An 18,694-nucleotide genomic window follows, 5' to 3' on the forward strand; every position below is an offset into this window, starting at 1 on the left:
AGTAGTGATCTATATGGGGAAGGCACTCCATCCCACGAAGTAAGATACATGCTTTTTCCTACAGGAGAAAGCATTCCTGTCACCAAAACCCCGCTATCCCAGACGGCTAGCTCTGCACCCTGGAAGATGCAGTCTGAAGCAGATCCTAGGCGGCACATTCTCTTCTGTGGTACAGAAGTCATCCAGGCCAAGGCGGCCGGCTCTGGGACTGTGAGAGCAGTGGTCCTGCAGACGGGTGAGCGGCTTCTCTATGGGCTGTTTGTAATGATGTCTTCTCAATGAGTGTGTCTAGGACCTTAAATGTATTAGGTCAGGATCCCCCAGTGGGCAGCGCAACAAATATATGTAAGTCTGTGTAATCTAAACGTTGACTTGCTGATCGAAGGAGGGGGGGCTATGCTTCTTAGTAAAAATAGTGGAACAGATCGCAATAACCACTGTTTGTGTGCTCTGCAGTTTATAAACTCTGTCTGAAGATCCAGCCAGCAGTTAAGATGCTTCTCGCCTGACCCCCTCCATTGTATACACACAAAGAGTCTGAAACTACACAGGCCAAGTGGATGGTTGAGGAATGATTCGCTAATACCTGAGAAAGCTGGGCCAGAAATTCAGCATTTCTAACCAGAATCTCAAGTTCATTCCTCGTAGGAAGTGAGAAACTAGACATTTAGCAGCAAAAGCTATGAGAAAAAATGAGTGCATCAGTTTTTGCTGGTCCACTTCATTTTAACTCAAGCAAAGGGTACATGTTGTGTGTGTGAGCACCTTCACAGGGTCACATCTTTATAAGTTGTGCTGTGCCCTGGGTATGGCTTCCATCTCTGGTACGCACTGAAGCTGGAGTTAGACTGAAGAAAGCCAGGGAGAGTACCAGGCTCTGCGGAAGGTAATGCTAGTCCAGTCCAGCCTGATGCGTTGCTCTAGTTGCCTAACGTTGTGTTTGGGTTTAAACGTTAGGTTTAGATTCTCTAGAGCGGCTGTTCTCAACTTTTCTCGTGCTACGGCCATTTAATACAGTTCTTCACACTGTGGTGACCCCCAACCATAAAATTATTTTCATTGCTACTTCATAACTGTAATTGTGCTACTGTTTTTTTTTGAAATAAAAATAAATATTTTTTAACTTCATGAAAAAATTAAAATGCAAATATTTTATCCAATTAGTTGGTATGAAACATTCCAATAAATGCAAACGAAGCGGACATTTGAAAGCAATTTTAACATTCTTTTAAACATCAAATTCAATACATTATTTTAGTACTGAGGTTTGACCCCAGTACTTTGGCTATTGTATGCAAGCGTTTTACACTCAGCTACATCTCTAGTTCTGTTTAGACCAGAATATTTTTTCTCCATCTTTATTAACTTGAGTATTTCTTATTTACATTTCGATTGTTATTCCCTTTCCTGGTTTCCGGGCCAACATCCCCCAACCCCTCCCCTTCTATATGGGTGTTCCCCTCCCTATCCTCCCCCCATTACCACCCTCCCCCCAACAATCCCGTTCACTGGGGTTCAGTCTTGGCAGGACAAAGGGCTTCCCCTTCCACTGGTGCCCTTACTACTTTGCTACTGTTAAGAATTGTAATGTCAATTCTTTCGGAGATGGAGGTTTTCCAATAGGGATTGTTACCCACAGGTTGAGAGACATTGCTCTAGAGAAAACCAAGGTGATGTAGATGTTTAGATTACCCGCAGTCACGTTTATTATCCTGAAAGCGTGGGACGTCTGCCTGTCATTTCAGGGTTCAACACTGCAAAGGGGGACCTCGTGAGGTCTATCCTGTACCCCAAGCCCATGAACTTCAAGCTCTACAGGGATGCCATCAGATTCCTTCTTTGCCTTGTAGGGACGGCCACCATTGGCATGATCTATACTCTGTGTGTCTATGTGCTCAGTGGGGTAAGCTGCCTTTATATTCTTTTTTTAAATTTTTTTAATTTTATTTTTTTATTTTTTATTAACTTGAGTATTTCTTATTTACATTTCGAATGTTATTCCCTTTCCCGGTTTATGGGCAAACATCCCCCTAATCCCTCCCCCTCCCCTTCTTTATGGGTGTTCCCCTCCCTACCCTCCCCCCATTGCCGCCCTCCCCTCCATAGTCTAGTTCACTGGGGGTTCAGTCTAAGCAGGACCCAGGGCTTCCCCTTCCACTGGTGCTCTAACTAGGATATTCATTGCTACCTATGAGGTCAGAGTCCAGGGTCAGTCCATGTATAGTCTTTGGGTAGTGGCTTAGTCCCTGGAAGCTCTGGTTGCTTGGCATTGTTGTTCATAAGGGGTCTCGAGCCCCTTCAAGCTCTTCCAGTTCTTTCTCTGATTCCTTCAACGGGGGTCCTATTCTCAGTTCAGTGGTTTGCTGCTGGCATTCGCCTCTGTATTTGCTGTATTCTGGCTGTGTCTCTCAGGAGAGATGCCTTTATATTCTTACACACACACACACACACACACACGTGTACAGACATGGGTGCACATGCCCATGCATACACACTGTATATTTTATTGCTATATCTTGACCTTATTTCTATGTGTTGCCCTTATTCAAGGACATGCTTTCCAAGAATCTTCAAACAAACCAAAACGCCAAAGCCCTGCTTACAGGCACCCAGATCCACATAGGAGCACTTGGTTGCTCATTTCTGGGCTAGCCATCAGATCTTGTGGGACAGAGGGGGAGCGGTTTGTTTGCTGACAGGCCAACACGATTCTATTCTTGCACATTTCCCCATGATTTCCGCTACTTCCACAGTTAGCCTGAAAAGGAAATATTTCTTAAAAGGAGCATTTTGTAGCTATCAGATGAAGATCTCCAAATGAAACCAGATGCCTAGCGTTGGCAAAGCCACAGTGAGTTGGTGCAGCAGTGGTCACAGCAGAACAGTTACGGGTGCTCTCCTTGTACTTTGGAGAAAAGATATGGAGGGCAGCGGTGGTCAGATCCTTTGACCTGTTGATGCTGTTTCTCAGAATAAACAGAGCAGGGGAGGTCACAGGCAAAAAGCCGTTCATTGCTGATTTAATTCTAATGACTGAACACTCTTCTTTTCCAGGAACCCCCTGAGGAGGTGGTGAGAAAAGCCCTGGATGTTATCACCATTGCAGTCCCTCCTGCCCTCCCTGCCGCCCTGACCACAGGCATCATCTATGCCCAGAGGAGGCTGAAAAAGAAGGGCATATTCTGCATTAGCCCCCAGAGGATCAATGTGTGTGGACAATTAAACCTTGTCTGCTTTGACAAGGTATGTGTCTTTCATCCTTGGTCCCAGGCCACTCACCACTGCCGTTGTAATGGATAGACGCTATTCTCTTTAGCGAGGCAGAAGGAATAGGCAGGCTATAGGCATCTGACCTTGTTTTACCTCTGGTTGTGTGTGTGCGCGTGTGATCTGGGAAATGAATTTTCTGACCCCAGGGCTTTTGAAAAGATGGAGTAGAAACTGAATCTTTTAGGGTCCTTTCAGCCGTGAGACTCTATGCAAGACAATGGATCAAAATACACTCTGTTTCATGCAGTCAAAACCTACACACACACACGTGCATATGCACATGCACACATGCTTTAAGTGGTTTATAATGTTTTCAGCTGTATCCTGATACTTAAGACTATTGCCTGGCACCTAATTCAATGCTGAATGAGTATTAATGGAATTATGGAATGAGGGCAAGAGCTTATTAAACTATGTGTTAATATGAGACTCTTACTGACGATACAGCCTCGGACACACCCTCTGCTCTGTGCTCTCAGCTGCAGTGTATGCTGAAGGTTAACTCTCGGATGTCTGCCACCCCTGGCCACCAGCCTCTCACTTGAGTCTTTTTCTGGTCCTTGCTTATGTCACACATATTGAGTAGGGGACAGAAGTGAATTAAAAGTCCTGTTAGAGGACTGGATGGAAACCACGGCACACAAGGAGGTGAACAAAAGCCTGCCATGGCGACAGGACAATGCCAGACAGCGTAGTTTAGACCGTATGGTTCAACTATAGGACAGGATGCCAATATTAGAAGAGGGTGTGTATGCGAACCTCGAATGTCTATCTAGTCAACATATTTTTATATTTCTTCAAGCAACAGGGAGCAGTTGGAGGCCTCTGTTGCCATCAGTTCTTTTGAATTAATTTTTTGGGGGTGATGAAATAAATATAAGATAGTTTTCCACGCGAGACATTTGAAGTGTCTTGTGCACTAGCACTTAAGTACACGCTTCACTGCTCTGTGGCCATCACCGTCATCCGTCTTGCGAAACATCTTCATCTTCCTGTGAGGAAATTCATAGGCGTTCAACAGTGCGGAAGGCTGGGGGCGTTGATGGCACGGCAACTGCATTTTAGGATTAGAGAGTCGCAAAGTCACCTGACCACAGCCGTGCTTCCGGCACCACGAGCAGAGCAGCATCACAGGGAAGAACGTTTGCTTAGGATGTCGTATTTCGAGTTTGAAAACAGAAACGGGATCAGATGAGTCTTGTAACGTAGGCCTGAAGACAAGAGTGAGCGGGAGCTGTGGGTCTTTCCCCTTCGTTATTGTGAGCTCACGTTGTGGGATTCACATTGAACAACTCGCTTCCTATTATTTAATTTAATATTCAAGACAGGTCTGGGTGGTTATGATCATGTTGTAGATAAGGGCTTCAATGTTGGAGGGATTAGGTAATTTTTTTTCCACTCTCACAGATGGTATTTCGACTTAGTTAGAGTTCCTTGTTGTTATACTGACTGAGGAAATTATCAAGTACTTCTTTATAAGCCAAAAAAAAAAAAAAAAAAAAAAAAGAAAAGAAAAGAAAAAAATCACATGGTAGGCTATTTCTTTAGTCTTCTTTTCTGCAGTGCTTTGTAGGTAAGTTTTAGATTCCATTACTCAGTTTTCATGACTTTTTTTTAGCTCCTCCTGTAAAAACAAGGACCCACCCCGTCTGCTGTTCTGTCTTACCAAGGCCTCTTTCTTTCTTCTATCTGTCATCAGATATGCAACCCAGTCCCCTAGGGTGAAAGGAGATACTCTGCTCTTTTTAGCACAGAGGTCACAGAGGTTTATGCCCAATTCAAGACTCTCGTGTTTGAATAAGTTGCAATGTCTTTCTTAGAACCCGGATGTCCACTTTTTTGTGGTCCTCCTTAAAGGAGCAATGTTGGCAATATCTTTCTGATGCGTACTTCTCTATTAAAGTGTATTTGTCTTCACTACTGCCTGAGTAGATTTTCCATGTAATCCAAAGGCTTAATTCTGTTCAGACAGGCACCTTAACGAGGGGAGGCTTGGATCTTTGGGGAGTTGTACCCTGTGACCAGAATGGGTGAGTACTCTGAGCTAACTGCACTGTGCTATCTATGACTTGCCTCTTCCCAGAGCCTCACGTTTACCCTCCAAGCTACTATTGGGGAGACGTTGGACTTTTGCTCTGCTAAGCAATGATTGCTGAAGTCTCATTGGTTTATTTTTCCTCTTAGAATTTCCCAGGTCTCTCTGAACATGCATGTTAGCCTGCAGCTCATACCAACTCCATCACCCATAAGCTGAGGTGGTGGTGGTGGGGTTTGCCCACTCTCCCGAAAATGAACTTTGCTTTAAGCCTATTTTCCAGACATTGCTATAATCAGTCAGTAGTAGATCTGGGCAGTACAAAAGCACTCTCCTTTGTGACATAGTAGGAAAGGGTAGCACTGACTATCCTGCTTTTCAAGAAGAGGGATCCTTATGGAGCAGGAAGTGGTGTACTCCTTTTCCTTAGTACTCTGATTCTGGGAACCTTGTTTTCTGCCTGCCAATCTGCTCATCAAGAAAAGAGTCCTTTGTGTTGTGGGTCCAGGTTAGGGGTGGGGTTGGTAGGGTGTGGGGGGGTGAAGGGTAGGGGTGGCCTGTGGTGTTGGCAGCTTTCAACTTGCTGTCTTAGAGATTTGCAAACCTGGCCCTCTTGTGGCCACATCTGAGTTTGCTTCCCGGTCTGCTGATCTTCCCTAGTGTCACCTCCACCTTGGTTAGAACTGGAAGTGTGGTACACGTGACATAATACTGTTTGAAAGTGAAGGCCCTTCCTTGACACTTGAACCACAAAGTATTTCATGCACACAAGGCCGATTGCAGTGCTTTTTGTAATTAAACATTTGAAGTCATCCTTTGAGGTTCTCCTACAGTGCATTTTGATTGTATTATTTCCTTCCTTGACTCCTCCCTGACCTACATGCCCTTCTCTGCCCACCCAACTTCATGTCCTTTTTAACTTTCTTTTCAAATGCATCGAGTCCGATTTGTGAGTGTAGTCCCTCTTACATTATGCAGATGACGTATATATCCATAAAGGGTTTTTTAGGCTGTGCATAGCGGTGCAGTCTTAGAACTTTAGCTATTGAGGAGTCTGCAGGCCTGCCCGGGCTACCGAGCTAGTTCAAAATCCAAATCTCATGTTAACATGAGAGGAGGGAGGGCAGGTAGATTCTGATTGGCTCTAAGCTGCAGCTCTTGCCTCTTCATAGGAAGAAACTACTGTCATTCAAATATTCTATGATGTGACAGTTTTTTTCTCCAACCCAATTATTGCACTACACATTAGGTAAGGAGCTGTCCAACATGGCTAAAGTGGACCTTCCTCTAGGGAGGCCAAGGATGAACTCACTGACTTACTTCCAATTAGGAAAAGAAACTCATGTACAGCATTGGAGTTTTATTTCCATGGGTTTTAGATAGTCACTTCCTGTAGGAAAGAGTGAAGAAAATGGCGGCAATACGGACCCAAGATGCCAGGGTTGAAGAGGTTGATGCACAGGGTCCTTTCCAAGGATAACTTGTGAAATTTCTAAGAATTAACCCATTCATTCGTTCATTCATTCATTCACTTATATGGACCAATCATCTTACACGTTGGGAGACAGATACAGAAAGTAGCCCAGCCCTGTGAGGCTAATTGAAGATGGTGTGCATAGAACACACCTGGAGTTTGCCCACAGTTGGAAGAGAGGTGGCCTAGTCACGGAGGTACAAGCAGACCTCAGAGCAAAGGGCGGTCCCTCTAGTTAATTCCACCCATACGGATTAAATAAGTCTGGGAAGAATTAAGGCACAAAAGGAGAGGGAGCATGGAACAGCCTCTGAGCCTTTCTAGCGTTCCTGAACTGAAGGGAAGGCTGGCGAGCACACTGTTGTCCTGTGGAGACTAGGGAAAGGGAAGTGCTGCAGTGCACATTAAATCAGAGACCCCCCCGAGAAGCTCCTGAGGAGACAGGACTTCATCTTCTTTTCCTTTCTCTCTCAGTTTCCAGGCAGTCCACAGCTTTGCCTCAGGCGAGGCCGTACCCTGGGGCCCACTGTGTGCAGCCATGGCCACCTGCCACTCCCTGATTCTTCTTGATGGGACCATCCAGGGAGACCCTCTGGACCTCAAAATGTTTGAAGCCACCCAATGGGTAAGTGTCTGACCTTCGGCGAACGCAAAAAGTTTCTTTAGTGCCTGCACAACACGAGCGGTATCATAGCCCTTTAAGGCTGAATGAACGTGGGGTTTCCAATACGGTATGAGGGGCAAACTCGTTCAAGCCTGGCTTTCTGATCGGAACAGCACTGTATACTGTCGGTTTGCTGGGGGATTAGACAAGATGGTGCCGTAACGATCTTAGTGTCCTCGTAAGCGCCAAAGCATTTGCCACCTATTGTAAGTCTGGTAGTTGTCAATACAATTGCAATTCTAGAATTATTTTCTAATTCTACCATTCTGTGGGCTGGCTTTGGAATTTTCTAGAGTTAACTTGATGAGGTGGTGGCCTGTTAATTATCATGATTGCACCTTTTGATAATATCCGCGTGGATCAAAGCACACACCGCAGTGTATCCCGTAAGCATACACAATTGCTACTTCTCATTACAAAGAGAAAGGCAAAATGTACACATTTCAGTATTAGGAACTACAGTATTAAGAAGGGACATAGAATTAGGAAACACGGCATCCCATAGTGCTTGGGATGAGTGGGGGAGCGGCTGCAACCAAGGGTTGTACTTTATTGACTACTCCTCTAATTTCCAAGACGGAGAGCGGAATTCATTCCGGAGCTTTCCCGAGATTCTAAACTAGGTCCAAGAGCTCCTGCAGTTTAGAAACCTGGCTCTCTCTGTCCTGATTTCAGCTCTGCCCTGATTTTTCAACCTGATTTTTCTGGGTGTTGGGACCTTGGCTCTCGTGACTGTGGCGTGAGGGGATCAAACCGTGCTGTGATAGCCATATAAAAAGATTAAAGAATGCTAATCTGTTCTCAGAAGGAACCATATTCAGAGGTAGCCTTTAAGACCTCTATCTCTGGAATTACTGCGGCTGTGGACAAAGCAGGGAGGAGGAGGCAACATGATTTGAGCTTCTTCCCTGCAGCTAACCTCTCTCTCCCTGGATGTGCACAGCTCAGGCCCTGGGAACTGTGGGAGCACAGAAGAGATGTCTCTGGGGACCCACTCTCCTCTAACGGATGTGGTTGCTTTGTAGCCTCTCATCCACTCTGGAATATTGCTTCTGTGCCTCTAAGAAGAGGTTACATTTTCCTTCCTGATATTGTTTTGCATCAGGCACCCCAATTAGATGATTACAAAGAACATTAATATCTTTAGGTAGAAGGTTTTCCTTGCCTATAATTTAGAGTCATTATTACTGTGGTTCTGAGATGGTAATCATGCATATTGCAAAAATATACCCTGCTTGGTCCACTTTAGACAGATAGGGAACAGCAGGATCAACAGTGACTCTGGGGAAAGAAAGGCTGTGAGTTGCCTGCTCCACACAAAACAAGCCTGGAGATTCACGCTCAACATTTGCAAGTTAAGCTCTTCAGAAACAGAGAACGAACCTTTATGCGGCAGTTCCAACAGCGAAAGCCAGATAAATTGCATGAATAATTCAGGAGTGCGTGTCCTTCAAGCTCTACCCCTCTCAGTGAGGCCTGCTTTTTGCTTTCTGGAATAGAATAAGCCAGATTCACCAGCCTAGCAGCACAGAAGGCGGCCAGCAATATATACTGAGGTGGTTGAGGGGGTCTTTGCAAGAGGGAGGCGCAAACCCAGTATCGGTGTGCGAATAAACAAACCCCAGTGAACTATCTCCTTTGTGAAACAGGAAATGACTGTTTCTGGGGATGATTTCCACAACAAGGAAATGCTGGCACACACCATGGTAGTGAAGCCGCCAGACACAGTGGGCCAGGTAAGCTGTACACACTGATCTTCCCATAGCATCCAAACCAGTGGAAACTGCTGACAGCAAATTGGAAAGCTCGTGGATGTGTCTTGAACTGATGACATAAAAATGCGTTATATTTCTCCTGTATCTGGTAAAACAGGAACTCAGGTGGGGGCGGGGGCGGTTAGTCCCCACTATCACTCCGCCAGTAAGCGCCTCTCCGGTTCAACCAGGTCCCAGCGGAAGGGCTCGCGATCCTCCATCAATTCCCATTCTCATCCGCACTGCAGAGGATGACGGTCATCGTCCAGGAGACGGGAGGTGGCCGAATGGCGTTCATGAAAGGTGCACCAGAGAGAGTGGCCAGCTTTTGCCAACCTGACACAGGTTGGTGAGCGAACGGGCGTGGGATGCAAATGCGCCATATGCACTTTTTGCCTCCAGAACACTCTACATCCGGTTGCTGGCTGGACATCACTTTCTGATTGATTCATGGGTGTTCCAAGCTCAATACCAAAGCCAAGTTTAAGAATCTCCCTTTCTGTAGTTCCCAGTCCCTATCTGCCCTATCCCTCACATCTTGGGCTTCCCTGAGCTGTCTTAGACCCCACCCTCTGTGTCTTGAGCACATCTGGTTCCTTAGCCAGAAAGCACTTTCCTCCCCCTCGCCCCCCGCACCTGCCTATCTCCTCTCAGTTAAGTACGGGAGCCCCTAAGTACTCTGCACAGCCAATCTTTTTAAGTTTCACTGTCAGCGTACTGTTTATATCCAAAATAAACAGATGTCTGCAGAGCAGGGCTTGAGCATATTACAAGTAATTAGTAAGTATTTGGAGAATAAAGAATTTATGCATTTCTTTTAATTATTCAAGTGTTTCTGTCTCGTTTCAGCTTTACTAGATCCTAAGGTGTTAACCCAAACTTTTTTTTTCCAAGACAGAATTTCTTTGTGTAGCCCTGGCTGTCCTTGAACTCAATCTGTAGACCAGGCTAGCCATGAACACACAGAGATCTGCTTACCTTTGCCTCCCAAGTGCTAGGGTTAGAGGTGTGAACTACCACCACCCGGCTTTATGTAACTTTGTAAAAGCGTGTTTTCTTGAGTCAGAGTTGTATTATTGTGAAGAATCTCTCCACCCATGCTGGCTGAGTAAACACTATGGTTTTGTTGTTTGCTTTTTTTTTTTTTAAAACAGTGCCAACTACTTTTATTAGCGAGCTCCAGGTTTATACGACACAGGGTTTCCGGGTCATAGCTCTGGCCTACAAGAAGCTGGAAACAGACTGTCCCACAACTACCTTGATGAGGTAAAAGGGGAGGGTTTTCCTGAAGAAGATGGTTTGGAGAAGACAGGTGCATCTGACTGGGATGGGGGTCAAAGGTGCTGGGTGGGCCTAGCAACACAACGTGGTCAGGCTTTGTGTCTAGGCATCTCTGAAAATGGAGAGTAGGGATACAGTCCTGCTGCCCCGCCCAATCACCAAGCTGATGCGAACACTGTCAGAATATATGAGAAAAAAGCTGTACAACATGAAAACATACGGCGACCTTAAGGTTTAGTGAAACCAGTTATGTGGAAATAACCAGCAGTTTTAGAGCTTGAAACTGGGGCTCTGATCATGATATTAAAAAAAAAGCACCCACATATTTGTTAGAAATAATAAAACGTCACATTTGCTTAGAAACAAAACCTTCTAAATAAGATATTCACAGCTAAGGAAACAACAAATGTCAATTGTGCTTATGAAATCTAGGTAATGTTTACAGAGAAACAGGAAACCCTTCCAAGGGTCACACTGCACAAAGTTTCGATGTGTGTAAATTAAAATCGGGGTTGAGGTGGGTTCCACATTCACTGTTGTGGCTGTGGCTGCTTTTCTGCCACTTGGGGGCTATCCTGTTAATTTTGCCTTGAATGACATTTCTAGTTTTTGTTTTGTGTTGTTTTTTGTCAGTTACTAGTATTTATGCTTGTAGGGTTAATCGAGCCTCATTTTGGTTTTTAATGTTTTAAACTTAGAGAGTCCCACACACACCTTCTCAAATTCATCAGACGTAGCAGTCTTTAGTCATAACTATACTTTCACCTCTCCCCTCAGCATCTTAGAATTTATACGTGCTATTATCTGCACATATCATCTGTAAAAATTCCCCATATATAGGAGTTAAAAGGAAGAAGGATATAGTTTGTTATAAAAATAATGGGTTAATAAAGTTTTAGCTGAAGCCAGTAAAACAAACGAACAGGTTGGGGGCTGGGGAGATGGCTCCGTTGGGAAAGTTCTGGCCTTGCCAATACAAGGACCTGAGTTCAGAAATCACTAGGAATGTGAGGCTTGGTGCCCTGTGCTTGTGATCACACTGATGGAGAGGCTCAGACAGGCAGGTCCCTGGGCTGAGTGGCCGGCCAGCCTAGCCTTGGTGGAGAGCTCTAGGACAATGAAATACATCACTGGAGATTTCCTCTCTAGCTTCTACATGCGCCTCCATGTGTGTGTGCATGTGTGTCTGTGCGTGCCGGTACACACACACACACACCATGAGTACATATTCCTCTTCCCTAGTGAACACACATACATACAAACACACCTCATACAGACACACACCCCATAGGCACACACACACTATATATATATATATATATATACACACACACATGCTCTCTCTCACACACATACACACATACATATGCTCTCACAATACACTCACACACTTTCTCTCTCTCTTTTACTCTCACTCTCTCTCACACACATGCACACACTCTCACACACACACTCACACACACTCCCCTCCCCTCCACCCCTCACAGAACAGTTGCTCGAACCTGAGGGTAGACACCATGAGACGTCAGCGGTTTCCTGCTATGTAACATGTGCTATGAATGCAACCTCAATGCCTCCCAGTTCTACTGCAAGGAAGGCAGTTCAGTGACATCATTAACAACTCCTGGGAAAACTTAAAAAGGAAACAGTACAAATTCCTCTCAATTCGCTTACTTGCAGTATTCCTGCAAAACTGAGGAACTGCAAAAATACTTTGTGTTTATTTATGAAAACCTTTGCTGGGAGAACTATACTAGTAACACTTTCATTATTGGTTAATGAAACAATATGAATATAGAGTGACAGTGTATATATTAACAGAATAATGATGTAATATGAACAACACAAATGCTGGTGACCTAAAATATCTATGAATATTCAGTCAAATATTCAAAGAGTGTGAGGGGTGAGTGATAACTCTTTGTGGATTTATCATTGCAGACAATCCTGCACACTTGCAAAGATGTCCCCCTACCCCGAACCCCAAATATCATGTAGAATCACTTCTGTCCCTGCTGAGAAGGACCGATGTGACCAACCCTCTGAGATTAGGTTTGGGACAAATGAGGCCCAGAGGAGGAAGGTGTAGATTGTCACTGAGTGTCACATTTGGGGGACGGAGTATTGGACCAGTCCCTGAGTGAGACCTCCTGAAGTTTGGCTATTTCAGTTCTAAATATTGCCAGCTAGTCAACTGGGTTCTAGGTCAGTGAAGTCAGAATTGGAAGTGGACCGTGAGAATAGATGTCACAATCTGAAGTACAGATACTTTGAGCCCCGGAAGGGTTGTGCAGAATTGGACGTGGTGCTGATGCTGTTTACAGGGCTGCTTTGCTTCTTATCCAGTGTGATGTGAGTGCACTTACGAGCTGTAAATCCCCCGTTCGGGAACAGTAGGTGTAACAAACACTTCCCTGTGGAGGAAGCTGTACACTTGGGAATGGTGAGCGCTGTGGTCTGCAGGAGAGGGCTTGCTTGCCCTTGTTAAAGGCATTGGCATCTAAATTCTGATCTTGCAAAGTTTAGTAAGGCCTGAACACAAATTGACAAGTAGGAGCTTCTCTTGGGTCCTATATTAGCTCTCCCACTTCAAGCCACATCGACACCATGGGGACTCAGAGCTAAACTAATTGCTCTATCCTTTGGCGATTTAGGTTCTGAATATTGCTATCTGATCAGCACAGCTCAGGTCACTGAAGTCAGAATTGGAAGTGGACTTGAGAATAGGTGTCACAATTTGAACTAGAAAGACTTGAGGCCAGGTGGGCATGGTGCTGATACTGATACTGACCAAGACAGAACATTCTCCTCCCCCTCCCTCTCTCCCTTCCTTTCCCTCCCCATCTCCCCCCACCTCTGTGTGTGTGTGTGTGTGTTTACACATGTCTCTGTCTGAGTGTGTTTACTGATAGTACTTCTAGCATCGATATAAAAGTCTTATTGAAGCTTTTTGCCCTGCTCTATACATATTTCTTTAAAGGTTTTACAAATTTTAAGAAAGAAAGAGGTTGTCTCCGGGCTGACAACTGTCTGCATCATCACACCAACTAGTCTTTATTAGCGTAGATGCTACGGGAGGTATGATGTGAGTTCAAGGAACAGGAAAGCAGCGTATTACTCCACACCGCAGGGTCTGAGACCCTTCATTCCTTTCCACGGCTTGGCTCAGATTTAATGTGCCTGAAAGGAAGAGTGAAGGGATTGGGAGATAGAAACGTTGAGAGCCAAAGATGTAGTAGAACGCCATGCAGGGAGACCAGTTTACTCCAGGTCACGAAGGCAGCAGATCAGAACTGTGGTGTCCCGATCATATCAGTCACTGAGTTCTATGCTGGCCAAAAGCCAGAGGAGCTAGGAATGGGTATTCTAAGATGACCCTGAGTGTTTGAACTTTCGGCCATTTTCTTGACCTCATGTAATTTATTATTGGTTCACGTCATATAATCTCTGAAAATATCTAAGTCCTGTGGCCCAAGCATGAAGGCACCGAAAGACTGTAAAACTCTAATCAGGCATCAATTAAGTTATCCTTGAAGGGAGGGGCAAACATCTCCTTCAGAAAGATTCTAATAACTCTAACTAAAAATGCCTGCCCATCCTTTAACCCCACAGACCTCTGGATTTTGGGTCTGCCACAGTACAATTCCCAGCTTTTCCTATGAACAAGGTGGCCATGTCTAATCTTTTCCTCCTCTTTAAATGTGAAATCTTGGAGTCAGAGCTCCTGCAGCATCTATAGAGTTTCTCCTTCTTTTCCTCACCTAGTAGGTGCTCAATAGACAGTGATGAGCCTAACATACTGTCCAGTTCTAGTGAGAAGCCAGAAAGAGCAAATGGCTTCCTCTTCACAGTATGGCCATACATGATGGAAAGCAGGCATCAAAGGGTGCCGAGTGGGTGGTGCTCGCTGAGAGCCTTCTGCACGTGGGCATCACGTGGGCATCACTCACGTGGGCATCACTCACGTGGGCATCACTCACGTGGGCATCACTCACGTGGGCATCACTCACGTGGGCATCACTCACGTGGGCATCACTCACGTGGGCATCACTCACGTGGGCATCACTCACGTGGGCAGAATCTTGACTCAGCTGGACTTCCCTTCGGGGATTAGGGGCTGATCAATAAGTCAATACTGAAAGGCATGAATTAATAAGAAAGAGCCAGCTAGTCAGGGTAGAAGTAAGGTGTGGAGAGAGCAGTTGTTCCCCTTTAGAAGAGACTTAGAGGCAGGCAGCGTGAGGCGGGACTCAGGACATAGGATTTCTGTGGCAGATCATGAAATGTTTGTCATGCTCAGTCTGGAGCAAAAGTCTGGATGTGATGAAGTGTAGAGCATATCCACGGTGAGTGGTTCATCTGGAGACAAGGCGAGAAGTTGATGCATAGCTTGGAAACCAACCGTAAGGGAACTTAAATACTATACTCAGTTAGTGAGAGAGTCGTCCTCCAGGATCTGCTCTGAGAGGAGGAGCTGAAAACTCTCCACGTCCTGCCACCTAGTGGAGGGATTCATAACGTTCTAGGAGCGTCTCCATCAATGCTGTGCCCCTAGCAGGCATATGCTCACGTTCAGTGTGAAGGCTTGATCAGGTGCTGCTTTAATCTGCATTTCATTCCGCATGAGTTAGGTGGTGCTGGGGTCTTGTCTCTGTATCTTTGTCTAAATAATAGGACTGCAGGAATGTTCAAATCTCTAATCCCCAGTGCATACTTGGTCTGTAGGATATTCATGCAGATGCTCTGATGGTGCCCTCCCTAAGGGCAGGTGCATTCTATGCAGAAGAACAGAGCTTCCAGATGAGAAAGAAGTGGGGGTCCAGATTGACCTTAGTAAAGGACTCATTTATGTACCAATACCATACCTTATGGGGCTAAAGTGATACCTGTATAACCGTAGTTTCTGGAGAAACTGGTATTTTGTTTTACTTTTCTTGTTTCTCACTTAACTGACATGACTTTGTCTCCCCTCTATGGTCAATAGATGAGGGGATGAAAGTCAGCTGAGCCCTCTCAGAGTCCCCAGCAGTCATGAGCTAAGTCTGCAAAGGCCAAAGCCAAACTTTAGTCCTACAAGTACTTCTTCTTGGTTCAGTTGGGCTAACTACTGCAGCTGCCCGCCTGCCTCGACCTGTTCCCTTCAGGATGGTTTGTGGCTGGGGAGCAATGTTGGAGCAGGGGTTGGTGGGTGGGGCAATGTCACGGGGAGCTCGGTCTTTTTGCTATTATTACTGTAAAAAAAAATCTCACGTGCTTTTCTGTCTAATCAGGGAGAAGGTTGAATCAGACCTGATATTTCTGGGATTGCTGATCTTGGAAAATCGGTTGAAGGAAGAGACAAGGCCTGTGTTAGAGGAGCTCATCTCTGCTCGGATACGGACTGCCATGATCACAGGTAGACCTGTACAGTATATCATGGAAACAGGGGTACCTTGGAGATGCACAGAGTGGGATCACTTAACAAATAGTGTACCAATGTCAAGGCTGCACTTTAGGCTGTTGGCAACCAAAGAGCGAGCTGCTCAACAAGCATCCATCCCATGAGGCAAGAGACAACCGATGAGTCGGGTAGTGCAACACATTTTGAGATATGCAAGTTGGGACAGTCTGGGGGCTGGCATGGTGGTACCTGTGATCATGCGGGAGTCTGAAGCAGGAGAGTTTCCACAAGTTTGAGGCTAGCCATGAGGACATAGTGAGTTCCGGGCAGATTGAATTGCAGAATAAGATCTTGTCTAAGAAAAAAGAAAACAAAACCAACAAACCAAACAACAAATACCAAGGGGCTGGAAAGATGGCTCGGCAGGTAAGATACTTGTTGCTCTTCCAGAGGTCTAGGGTTCACTTTCCACCACCCAGAAGTTGATAGCCATGAGGAACTCCAGCTTTGGGGATCTGACTCTCCTGGCCTTCATAGGTACTTGGCATGTGTATAACGTACACACAGGCAAATCCTCAGATCCATAAAATACTATAAAATGAAATTATAAAAAATCAAAACAAACAATAAAAACGCATAAAAAACAACCCCTCCTCCAAAATCCCAGACAGAGCAGTCTGATCAACTGTGCCTGACCACCTACCCTCTGCAAGACTCTCAGGAGAAGCCTCTCTGTTTGTTGGCATTTGAAATAAGAGCTGAATTACAGGAAGATATGGGCCATGCAAAGAAGATTATTTTTATTGTCAAGTATCTGAAGGAGAAGTATCTTAGTCAGTGTGGACTATAAACTATGCTGACAGCCCATCAGTAAACGGAATCTCTAGTTCTGGACAAAAAAGAACACGTTGTCATCTTGACTCTAACGTGAAGCCTCAGATCTCATAAACAAAGGGTTGGTGGGGAAGGATCACTCCAGGGAAATATATGACATTACTTAATAAACATGCTTGGGCTTTTCAATAAGGAAGATATCACAGGTGAGTAACTTATTCCCTAATTTATATTTCAAGTGTCTTGCTTCCTCCTTGCTTTAAGCTCCATTGCCTGTGTGGTTGACACACATCTTTTCCAAAACTCTTACCCGCTTGTGTACCTCCTTAGACAAAGGTGGGAGCTGGGGACTCTGGAGTCCTTCTGTTTTCCTCCACATTATCCACTCCATGATTCTCAATCTCACAAAGCAATATTTCACTTTCTTCCTTTCTACTCTCCAGTCTGACTTTTAGGTCTTCTTGGGATAGTTTGGTGGCTCTTGCTATTTCAAATATCATTAGCACTTACATTTCACATTGTCTTAGTCAGGGTTTAATGCTGCTATTCAAGTCGGGGAGGAAAGTGTTCATTTGGCTTACACTTCCATACCAAGGTTCATCACTGAAGGAAGTAAGGACAGGAAATCAAACAGGGCAGGAACCTGTGGGCAGGAGCTGATGCAGCAGCCATGAAGAAGTGCTAGTCTATTGGCTTGCTTCCAATGGCTTGCTAAGCCTGCTTTCTTGTAGAACACAGGACCACTAGCTCATGGATGGTGCTATCTACATTGGGCTGAGCCCTTCCCCATCAACCACTAATAGTAAAATGCCCTACAGGCTTGCCTACAGTCTGATCGATGTCATGGAGGCATTTTCTTAATTGAGGCTCCCTTGTCTCACAGGACTTTAGCTTCTGCCAAGATGACGTAAGAGTATCCAGTGCATACATGTTCATAGCCAGTCTCCAGGCTTTTAGGGGGGTTGTATGGATAAGAGCTGTTCACTTTCCAGTTGAGTCTTTAGTCCCTTTTTCTTGTGTTGAAAATTCTGTGCTGCCCTTTGAGTATTTTTCATTTCTTCTTTATGGTTCTTGGATGGATGGAGGGCACAGTGCTCTCTGACTTCTCACAAGTCCTTACAACAACTTTCTTTGTCTTCACGGAGGCATAAAGGTTTTGTTTTTGTTTTGTTTTTGTTTTTGTTTTTTTGCCAGCGGTATATGAGTGAATGGTGTTTTTGTTTTCTGAGTCTGGTATTGTAAAACACAATGCCAGCTCATTATAGGAAACACACTCTTCACCTACACATAATATTTCTTCTTTAACTTTGGAGCTGGGAATACTCATATATTTTTCCTTTCCTTTGCTCACTAATTCAGTCTGGAACAGAGCACTGTTTTTTGGCTTGGAACAATAAGAAGAAAGAATATTTATTGAAACAAACCCAGTTAATTAAAACTGCTAATGAAACATATTACATGTTGTAGGACTTGCAATAGCTTAATAAGTTGAAAATCTTTATTATGTCTTGGTACTTTTGGAAAAATCAGTGAAAATCTTTTGTTCTCAAGATGTTTTCCTTACAATCTGCCCTTTCCCACCTTAATTATTTATCAATATGTTCTGAAACACTTTTTAAGTCATGTCACTATTTCTGTATATGGGAAATTCTTAATCATATAACATTTTTTCTTTTTTATTGAATTTTCAAAAATTTATTTCCACTTCAAATGATATTCCCTTTCCTGATTTCCCATCCATAAACCCCTTATCCCATCCCCTCCCCCTTCTTCTATGAGGGCGTTCCCCAACCCAACCACCCACCCCTTCCTGCCTTTCCACCCTGACATCCTACACTGGGGGATTGAGCCTTGGGTCCTCCTGTTACTGCCCAACAAGCCTTTCCTCTGCTACATATGCAGCTGGAGCCATGAGTCTGTCTATGTGTACTCTTTCGATGGTGGCTTAGTCCCAGGGAGCTCTGGTTGGTTGGTATTGTTGTTCTTATGGGGTTACAAGCCC

The 18,694-nt window shown here is 44.8% G+C and overlaps 1 protein-coding gene across 4 annotated transcripts in view; it reads left to right on the top strand.

Annotated features, from left to right (window-relative positions):
• Positions 1-18,694, top strand: part of Atp13a4 (ATPase 13A4) — a 139,151-nt gene that overhangs the window by 91,742 nt on the left and 28,715 nt on the right. For all 4 annotated transcript variants that reach the window (XR_015632658.1, XM_087575804.1, XM_087575805.1 and 1 more), the window contains 9 exon segments: positions 65-235; positions 1,746-1,903; positions 3,055-3,243; positions 5,239-5,300; positions 7,254-7,404; positions 9,093-9,179; positions 9,389-9,542; positions 10,352-10,463; positions 15,749-15,873. Coding sequence is in view for 3 of the 4 variants with exons in the window: in XM_087575804.1 (XP_087431930.1) it covers positions 65-235; positions 1,746-1,903; positions 3,055-3,243; positions 5,239-5,300; positions 7,254-7,404; positions 9,093-9,179; positions 9,389-9,542; positions 10,352-10,463; positions 15,749-15,873 (1,209 nt within the window). In the remaining variant the exon portion in view is untranslated.

The sequence above is a fragment of the Rattus norvegicus genome, chromosome 11 (assembly GCF_021556685.1).
Source record: "Rattus norvegicus strain SHRSP/BbbUtx chromosome 11, alternate assembly SHRSP_T2T, whole genome shotgun sequence".
In the NCBI taxonomy this organism is placed as follows: domain Eukaryota; kingdom Metazoa; phylum Chordata; class Mammalia; order Rodentia; family Muridae; genus Rattus; species Rattus norvegicus.